The following is a 10,127-nucleotide window of genomic DNA, read 5'->3' as shown; positions in this document are numbered from 1 at the left end:
TCACCTCCCAAAGAAATCACCATGCCACAATCCCTTTGTCTCCATTTTCCTCCCAGCATCTTGGACATGCATGCACATTTGCCTGGAGTGATTTTCAAGCCTAGGGTCTGGGACTCAAACCATAGCCAGCCATGTGGGGGTCCAGTGATGTAACTGCTATGCCATCTGCTAGCCCCCAAATTAGTTTTTATTAAATCTCTAATTCCTTTATGTTAGGAGGACTATTTTTCTTAAGAATTATTTTATTTGAACTTTATTTGTAATTATTTTCCAATTTTCAGAGAGAGAGAGAGGAAAAGTAAAAAAGGAAGCCACCAGGTCGAGGACTTGAACCATGGTTGGGCGTGTGGAAGTCCAGCATCTTTAACCACCATAGCATCTGTTGGCACCCAGGAGGAATCCTTTAAAGTGTGATTTTTCACATTTTTGGAAATAGAAGCCTGGTATTCTAATTTTTACAGCAGACCAAATTCCTCTCTCCCGCAAACTCTGGCTTGTTAGGTATATTTTATGAGTCAATTATTTAACAATCTAGTAAGGCAGCCATGTGTGCACAGTGGTAAAACAAAGGTCCATGTTAGAGCCACATAGGGCTGTTCCATCTGCATACCCAAGAGGTGTCTCTGTGCATGGCAGGTGTGTGCACCATGCCTGTGATCCTCACCAGCTGAATCTGGGGGTGGACTGGTGTGATACCCTGTTAGAAGTACCTGTCCCTTTCTCTCTTGTTTTCTGTCTCTTTCTCACTTTCTCATGGGAAAAATAAGTGGGAAAACTTAAAAAAAAATCTACTGAATATATTATATTTCATTTATTACCTGGCCCATTGTCAAATCTTTATAGATAAAATGTAATATAAACTTTTTCATCTGTTGTTGCTTTTTAAACTGAATCAATATTAGACTTCTGGCCTATTCCTATGGAAATGGATGGTCTCCTAATTCTCCACTCTTGGTTCTATAGTTTTTTAGCTACCTCTGTTCAGGTAAATACAGTGATATTTAGATACATAGACAATAGTGTTTGTCTTTCATAGTCTGGCTTACTTCATTTAGCATTAAATCTTCATCCACAATGTATCATATAACAGGGTCTCATTGTTTCTTAGGGCAGAGTAACATTCCATAGTGTACATATACCACATCTTTTCAATACAGTCATCTCTATGACCCCACTCAATAGAAACCAAATGTCTGTACTCTATGACAGAATCTGATAGACCTGAAGATATAATGGTAGGGAAGACAAGTGTGGATACCAGCTACCATAGAGGAGAGGGGTGGATAGTAGGAGTGGGTAGGAGGGGCTTAGGGAGTTAGGACTTGACAGATGTAAGAAAGTGAAATTCTCTGATAGAAAAGATGTATATGATAATATCCTTGATTTCATGGTAACATAATACATGTTTTGGAGAAACTATATTGTGAGTTATGGTAATGTACACAATTAAATGTAATAAATAAAAATTTTGAAAAGAAACATACAGTAAAAACACAAGCTTTATTATTGTCCATTAAATTAAAAGCACTGATGGTAATGATAGCCAAGTGATCTGAATGTTTCCTATATATAATACACTAGATTAAGGCTTTATATTATTTATTTTATTTAATTTTCACAATATACCTGTAAGGTAAGCACAGCTATTATTCTGCTTGTATAGATGAGGATTAAATAATTTTTCTAAGGCTACACAATTCACATTAATGAATATATTAGTATTTTATTTTCTCGTGTAAAATATGTTGAAAAAGCACCCTATGGCGAGTTACTATTGACAAGCACAAAACATTGGCAATGATTGCTGGGTTTCCTGTTGTCGCTCCTTTTGTGTGCATAGTTACCTTAGTTCCTGAGCATATTTTGAAAAATATGCTGAAAATGTTTTTCTTCGAGATGGTCAGGTTGGCTGCCTCTTTGTATCTTGTACTTACAAACACAAAGACCCTATATCAAATTTGTTCTATGCTACTTTAGTCTGAGATAACTTTTAGAGAACCCAGAATCAGCTTCAGTCTAGACACAAATTGGCAATCAGCTGCTTGGTGCCATAATGCAAACCAATTACTTGAGTTTTTGTTGCACTGCCTGTTTACAGAATATTTGAGTTTTGTCTTTAAGCATATGCAGTGTACGTGCTCACAAACCTGTTATGTAACTAAAAAGTTCAATTGAGAATGCGTAAACCTTTAAGCATGAACGATAGAGCTTGGGTGGTAATGGAGTCAGTTTTGTGTTCCAAATACCTACAGAGGCCTGAAATGAATACATGGGAATTGAGCCAGTTGGCAGATTGAAAATATGAATGAAGGCACGGGAGCAGCTAGATATCCATGAAAGAAATATGTTCTCCTTTAATTTGTTCTGACAAAGGAGAAATATACGAAAAGAATTGACTTAAAAATTGCACATGCAAGCATGAATTTTAGAATCTTAAGAAAAAGAGTAATTCCCTCATATTCTCTACAGAGGACTGTTAAAAATGTTTCTTTTTTAAAAAAATATTTATTTTCTTGTTTGCCTTTGGTCTTGATTCTAACGAAGAAAAAGTCTTTTTAGGAGGAGGAGGGGACAATGCTAAAGCAAGACCTTTGGGCAGTGGGATCAGAAAGCACATCTTTTTGTTGCCGTTGTTAAAAAGCATTGACTAATGAACTTTTTCATATTTCACTTTTTCCCAGCTCTGTTAGGTTCCCAATTTGACTTCCATTTCTCTTAAAGCACAACAAAAACATTCTGATTGCTAGGAAATCTATCTTAGATGCTGGGTTATGTCTCATGTTTTTAACCTTAACGAATAAAAGAATACATAGGAGAAGAGTTAAAATAGTAGCTAACATAAATCTAGTCTACAATATATTAAGAAATTTCTAAATGTAAAAGCTTCATAGTAAGAAACTAATTATATCTATCTGTCTATATAAAATTATTCTCTTTTGTTAAAAAAAATTGCCATAGGAGAGCAGTTAAATTTACAACCAAATATTAAACAGCAGCAATAGCAAAACCAGGGTATTATGTTAAATTAAAAAACTAAACAAACTAATAGCTAACTTGATTGATGATGGAAAGTGAATTATTATAATGAACATTTATTTTGAATTTCTAATTCTCTTAATATGTATCTATAGATATAGATCTCTCTCTCTCTCATCTATCTATCTATCTATCTATCTATCTATCTATCTATCTATCTATCTATCTATCTATCTACTTATTTGCCACACAGCATTTGTGTGCTTGCTTGCTGGAGAGTGACAGAGGGATAGTAAGAAATCACCACCCATCAGGGGCAATAACTGTGTTCTAATCCCATCTCTTGCATCTTTCTCTTGGGAAAAATATGTGCCTGGTGTGTTTTTCGAGTCACTGGGTCTGGGACTCAAACCGCAGAGTTGGCTGTGTGGCATCTAGCACCTTTCCACCATGCCACCTGCTGGTCCCTCTATAAATTGTCATTATTGCTATCTTTGGTATGTAGCTGATTCATACTACCTTCATCTTTCAACAACACATTTGTATATTATTCTTTATAAAGGAATGAGTGGATCCTGATATATAATACATATCCCATTGATGAAGTGCTACAAAATTATTGAGTATTCTCAGTAGTTCTTATGTTGTGATAATATCTTATTCTATTTAGCATACATTAAATGTCAGGCACTCTTCTAAACACTTAATATAATTTTACTCACTTAGTTACATATAATAAGTGAATATTTGTATGTAGCACAAACTTCTGATAATTTAAGGACCACTACAGATGCGTGGAATTCTGGACTATTTTCTTCTCTTATTAGTTTTTCTATCACCAGTTAATATCTATTGCCTTTTCTGTTACCCACACTAACACATCTAAAAACTTCATCTTACCTGTAATAAGTATTCTTTGCCATTTCTTGTATTTTTAAAAATGATTTATCTCATGGTTTTGGGTATTTTCTTGAGTAAAAATCCAATAATTGAGCCAGCAGGTGGCATTCTGGTTAAGGCTCTTTACTCATACACAGCTGATCACGGTTCAAGTCCCAGACCTGGCGACCTGAAAAGCATGCCGGACACATGTGCATGCATACTCAAGATCCTGAAAGGAGAATGGAGGAGAACGGATTGTGGTGTGGCCAGCCCCTCTGGGTTGGGGGTGGTGGTAGTGCATATGATTTCTTACTCTCTTCCCCTCTCTCCAGTGAGTGTGAGTATCCTATTGCAAAAACAAAACAAAACAAAAAGAATCCAATAATTTGCTCAAATGATTTCAACTGCAGACAAATCCTTCTTTTTTTTCTTTCACCTTATAAAAATGTACATGCAATATTAACAGCCAACTCTTTATTTATTTCTATGTATTAATGCCAATGGTTAAGTGATTTAAAATATAATTCTTTCTGATTTGGGTGGTATTCCCCATTCTGATAAAACGTGATTTAAAATATAATTCTTTCTGATTTGGGTTGTATTCCCCATTTTTATAAAACATGAATGTGAATTTTTTCAGGCCTGGCAGAACTGGGTACCCTGTGTGATCCCTTGAGGAGCTGCTCCATCAGTGAAGAGAACGGACTCAGTGCTGCCTTTACCATCGCCCATGAGCTTGGGCACGTGTAAGTTCCTCCTCTCTTCTCAGCAGTGGGCTTCGGGCTCACTGTTGCACAGGCTGTCTACAGTTCCATCTCCATTTGAGTAACTAGTGGCTCTATTGCTTTATAAAATATTATTAGTGTAATTTTCATCCCTGAATTGCTAACTCTGGCTCTTTTGTGATCTATGTTAGGTCAGACAGGCTGCACAGATCAACAGACTAAGCAGAAAACTAGAACTTGGGAATTCTTTTATTTCATGTACTGTATTGGATTACATGACAAGCACTTCTGGCCTCTGTCCCTTGTTATCCTATACGTGACCAGGTACTGTCCTTACCGTCTTATGGGAGGGCCTGTACGGGCTCCTGGTTCTGAGGAACTCCCCCCAAATACTTGTAATACCTACCCATTTGTTACCCCTATTGCTCAGTGCCCCAGCAGAGGACGTGGCCTATGGAAATTCCTTAATTATTAAAAAATATTTTCCCAACATTCCATAGTCTTTCATAAAAATTTGCAAATCCCTTCTCTCTTCTTACATTAATAAAAATTTTTCTGGGGTATTTGTTTTAAGAATGGAGGCTGTGATTTCCCTTGATATTCTCAGAGGTCCCATAGAAGGACAGAGATTCCTATAAATTCATCCTCTGCAAAATGATTGTAAATATACCCCCCAGAACTCCCAGAATTTTAAGATTATCTGATAATAAGGAATTGAGGTTAGAGTTGCCTCACAGTTTGACCACATTTTTTTTCCTGGTCATCTCTTGAGACATCTTTGGAGCATTCATGTAGCGTAATTTCAAATGGAGAAAATTTCTAGTAAACTGATGCTCTTCAGTTCCCTTTTAGCATGGTTGTATCTCATGCCCGTCAACGGCACACTCAGCTTTGTACGTTGTCGTGAAGTGGGGTGTAGGATGAGGAGAATGCTCAAGGACTGTAGGAACAGTGCAGCAACATCTGGAAAGTCCTATCCCTGGTTTCTAAGGCTGCTGGCTAGCAGAAGACTGTTCTTGTAGAGAGTACCACTTTTGTCATCCACTTTAGATATGTATTACCCCCTTTGGTAACTCTTTAGGTATTTCTTGAATATGGGTAAGTAGTTTAATTAAAATTTAACAAGTAAAGGGACCAGTAGTTAGCGTAATGGCTATGCCGCTAGATTCCCATGTAGTTGACCGTGGTTCGCGTCTCGGACCTGGTGGCTTAAAACTCACGCTGGGTGCATGTGCGTGCGTGTCCAAGATCCCGAGAGGAGAATGGAGGAGAAGGGACTGCGGCATGGCCATCCCCCTGGAGGGTGATTTCTCGCTTTCTGTCTCTCTGTCTGGTGAGTGCACGTGCCCTATAGCAAAAAAAAAAAAAAAAAAAACTCTCAAAAAAATTTAACAAGTAAAAGTTGTTGATGAAAATACAATTTTTAGCAAGTAAGGACCTGAATAAGGTGGCTGCAGTGTTCCTCCTTAAACCCTTTAAAGAACACATAGGACCTGTGGTTGACCTTTGCTCTTTCTAAGATCTGACTGCTCTTTAGGAGCGTTTTTATTCAAGGTCTGTCAATCATCATGTATTAGTTGGAGACCAGAAGCAGTACTTAGGCTGTTTCATATAAAATAATGGATCCTGTAGAATAATATGGAATTAGAAATCATAGAAGTCCTTTTAATGTGTTAGCAATGACATTGGTATCACCTTTACCTAATCTGCATCCACGCATCTCTCCTAAGATATGCATGATGACACCTATGGACACTTTTAGGTGAATGCTATGCCCATACTGTGATGAAGTGAGCCAGAATCCACGTATTTACTGTTAGATGCCAAAAAAACAGACTGTGCTACTAATTAATCTAGTGCTTCATAAAAACCATGCACCTCTGAATACGAACATTACAGTGCCTAATGGCAAGATCAAGAGTACAACTTTTTTTTTTTTTTGAGGTTTTTGCTATAGGGTGCGTGCACCTACCAGAAAGACAGAGAGAGACAAAAAGCAAGAAATCATCCCCCAGGGAGGATGGCCACGCCGCAACCCATTCTTCTCTTCCATTCTCCTCTTGGGATCTTGGGCACGCATGTACATGTGCCCGGTGTGAGTTTAAGCCACTGGGTCCAGGACTCAAACCGCAGTCTACTACATGGGAGTCCAGCGACATAGCCATTATGCCAGCTGCTGGTTCTGAGAGTACAAAATCTGATGTAACTGGATCTATCTATGTTATTCATTATAAGTAATATAAATTTAAGAGATCTGTTACTGATATTATGTATAACTTTCAATATTTAGTTTTACATGTTTATGTTTATTTTTAGGTTTAATGCTCCACACGATGATAGTTTTAAATGTAAAGAATCTGGTATGAAACATCAGTATCATGTCATGGCCCCGACTTTAAATTACCACTCGAATCCTTGGACCTGGTCAAAATGTAGTCAGAAATACATCACTGAATTCCTAGAGTAAGTCTAAATCTGTATTACTTTCTACATTCTACATTCTACATTCTGCTCAAGTCGAATGCTTGAGCATTTGTTAGACTACAAGATTTAAATTTGTGTATTAAGGTGGTTCAATTCCTGTTTAGTTTTTCACTGCTTAGACTGAAGTTTATTTTCATTATACAAATAGATGTTTGCTTAAAAATATGCAAAGGGAGATGAATGGTGGCGCTATGGTCATGTGCAACATTCCACGAGGATGACCTATATGGGAAGGTTCCAGATCCACTTCTAGAGACTGCCCTGGGTATTGTAGGTACATGCTCATGCTTTGGAGCCTGCCGAAGCTGGGGTGCATTGCAGTGTCCAGCCCTGTTCGAAGGTGCTGCTTCTCTATCTCTGTCTTGCTTATTGAGGAAATAAATCAACTTAAAAACCACTTTAAAAGAGTGGTGACTATTTATTATGTTGTTCCTTAAAATAAACTTTTTTAGGATATTGGGTCTTCAGAAAAGTCATGACATATTTTCTATGCAAAAATTGCCATGAATTTTCTGAAGGCCCAATAGTTTAGACATAGCCCCTATTTCTTAACCTGGATCCTTCCTTGTAATGAAATTGTTCGAGTGGGCAGTGGTGGGAATCATAGCTTTCTTACATGTTTTTAAATTTTTTCAGGTGTCTGGGAACCAGCAGTTAGTGTAATGGCTATGTCGCTGGACTCCCACGTAGTCGACCGTGGTTCACATCCCGGACCCGGTGGCTTAAAACTCACGCCGGGTGCGTGTGCGTGCGTGCCCAAGATCCCGAGAGGAGAATGGAGGAGAAGGGATTGTGGCGTGACCATCCCCCCTGGGGGATGATTTCTCGCTTTCTGTCTCTATGTCTCTCTCTGTCTGGCGAGCGCACGTGCCCTATAGCGAAAAAAAAACTCTCCAAAAAAAAAATTGTTTTCAGGTGTCATTAGGTAATATTTTGTGAGCACTTCAAGTGGCTCAAGTTTGAAGTGCTTCTGAAGGACAGAGAATAGCTGAAGTTAAACTACACATTACCCAAATATCTCTCTACAACCAAGTCTCCAGGTTTACATCATCTTTAGAGAAGAGGCAGATCTGGCCTGCCTTGTCCCCCCACTTTCTACTAGGTTCTCTGCTTTCTAGCTTCTCTTATCCAAATGGTGTTTCTACTAGTCACTGTAGCTGGAACAAAAGGCAAACCCAACCTCTGTGTCTTACTATTTCATTCCTTCTTCATGTTCTAATCACCAACTTAACAGCATTTGTAGTTTTTAGTTACCCCCCTTTTTATGAGAACTATGGTAATAAATAATGCCATGTTTTGGAATATATGATCATAAATGTAATCATAATGATAATCCGCAGTGATAATTTACCTTACATGAGAACTTGACTCAAAGGCAAAGCCTGGTAGTGTAGTTGGTAGCAAACTGAAATGAAGAGCTGGAAGCCACAAGGCCAGTCGTGCATTTGGGATAACTTGAAAACATGCCAAGTATGTGCATTTGTGCCCAAGAGCCTTATGAGGAGGAGGACTAGGGAAAGGGACCTCTAGGCATGGTCAGATCTCTCTGTCTCACACATGCACACCCTCTATCATGACACATTGATTCAGTATGACAGAGGGTATGCGTTTTGTGGGGGAGGGGTAATACTCTGATTCCCTTTAATAGAGATTTTTAAAATAACACGTTCAATTTATTGACAAAAATTAGCATGTCATTTAGTCAGTAAAAATGTCCATAATATTGTTATATATATATAACATTGTTGTCCATAACAGTTGTTAAGTTTAGGGAGATTAAAAACTTGTCCACAGCTGTGCATCCCAGGAAGTAGGGGGACCACCAAGTAGGCTCTCAGAGCCAACATTCTGGACTGTGCTGACCCCCTTTCTCAGAAAACTTTTAAGGTAAAGGCAAAATAATTTTTTTAAAAAAATTTATTGCCAGAGGGCATGTGTGCTCTCTCTGTCAGTGAAAAAGAGAGAGAGAAAGCACCCCCAGTGAGATTGGTCACGCTATGATACTTTTCCTCCATGTCTCTATCCTTTCAGGATTTTGGGATTTTTCACACACACACACACACACACACACACACACACACACACACACGTGGCATGTTTTTCAAGCTGCTGTGGCTGGGATTCAGCCTGTGGGCAGTCCGGCAGGATCTCATTCTCCATGCCCAACGCTTATCTACTGTGCTAACAAGGCAGGACATTTTTTGAAATTTCTTCTTCCCTATTATTTAAGACATGATTTCCTAAATGACTTAAAAACTTATTTTAATTTAAAAAATTTTAAGTTTGGGGACTGGCAGGTGGCCTGGTGTTTAAAGATGCTGGGCTCCCACATGGCCAAATACGGTTTGAGTCCTGGACCTGGTGGCTTGCTTTCTCACTTTCCCCCTCTCTCTCTCTCTGTATGATCAAACTGGAAAATAATAATAATAATAAGTAAAGTTAAATAAAATAATTCTTAAAAAATTTTTTAAGAAGTTTATTTACTGAAAAGGAAAAATACAGGTATCTTGGCAGGATCTCATCACACTATAGCACATCCCACCTCACCTGACAACCAGTTGTCCAGCTGCCAGGATATACATGTACCTGTGGGTGTGCCTAGTAAATTCAGATGGACCCAGGGGCCTCCCATATGGGTCTAGTGTCATGTACTGGCACCCCTCCACCTGCACCACCCTGCTCAGCCCAATTTTACTTTCATAATGTTTTGACATCTTGAAGATTTCATTGAGGCATTACTGTGGGATAGCAAAGTAGACCAATAGTATATTGTGACCAACATATAGGATATAAGGTTCTTTTTTGTTTTGTTTTGTTTTGAGAGGTTTTTGCTATAGGGCATGTGTGCTCACCAGAAAGATATAGAGAGACATAGAGACAGATAGTGAGAAATCACCCCTCAAGGGGAATGGCCACACCACAGTCCCTCTCCTCCTTTCTTCTCTCAGGATCTTGGGCATGCATGCACACGTGCCCAGCATAAGTTTAAGCCACCAGGTCCGGGACTCAAACCACGGTCGATTACATGGGAGTTCAGCGACATAGCCATTATGCTAAGTG

The 10,127-nt window shown here is 38.6% G+C and overlaps 1 protein-coding gene across 1 annotated transcript in view; it reads left to right on the top strand.

The window, feature by feature from the left end:
* The window catches only part of ADAMTS20 (ADAM metallopeptidase with thrombospondin type 1 motif 20), a 183,356-nt gene that overhangs the window by 48,646 nt on the left and 124,583 nt on the right, over window positions 1-10,127 (top strand). The window contains exons 8-9 of the mRNA XM_006168548.1: window positions 4,499-4,604; window positions 6,900-7,046. Coding sequence (XP_006168610.1) covers window positions 4,499-4,604; window positions 6,900-7,046 — 253 coding nt within the window. The remainder of the gene's footprint in view (window positions 1-4,498; window positions 4,605-6,899; window positions 7,047-10,127) is intronic.

The sequence above is a fragment of the Tupaia chinensis genome, unplaced genomic scaffold (genome assembly GCF_000334495.1).
Source record: "Tupaia chinensis unplaced genomic scaffold, TupChi_1.0 Scaffold145870_1, whole genome shotgun sequence".
Taxonomy (NCBI): domain Eukaryota; kingdom Metazoa; phylum Chordata; class Mammalia; order Scandentia; family Tupaiidae; genus Tupaia; species Tupaia belangeri.
Note: the sequence above shows the minus strand (reverse complement) of the source record. Positions and strands in the feature narration are given on the sequence as shown.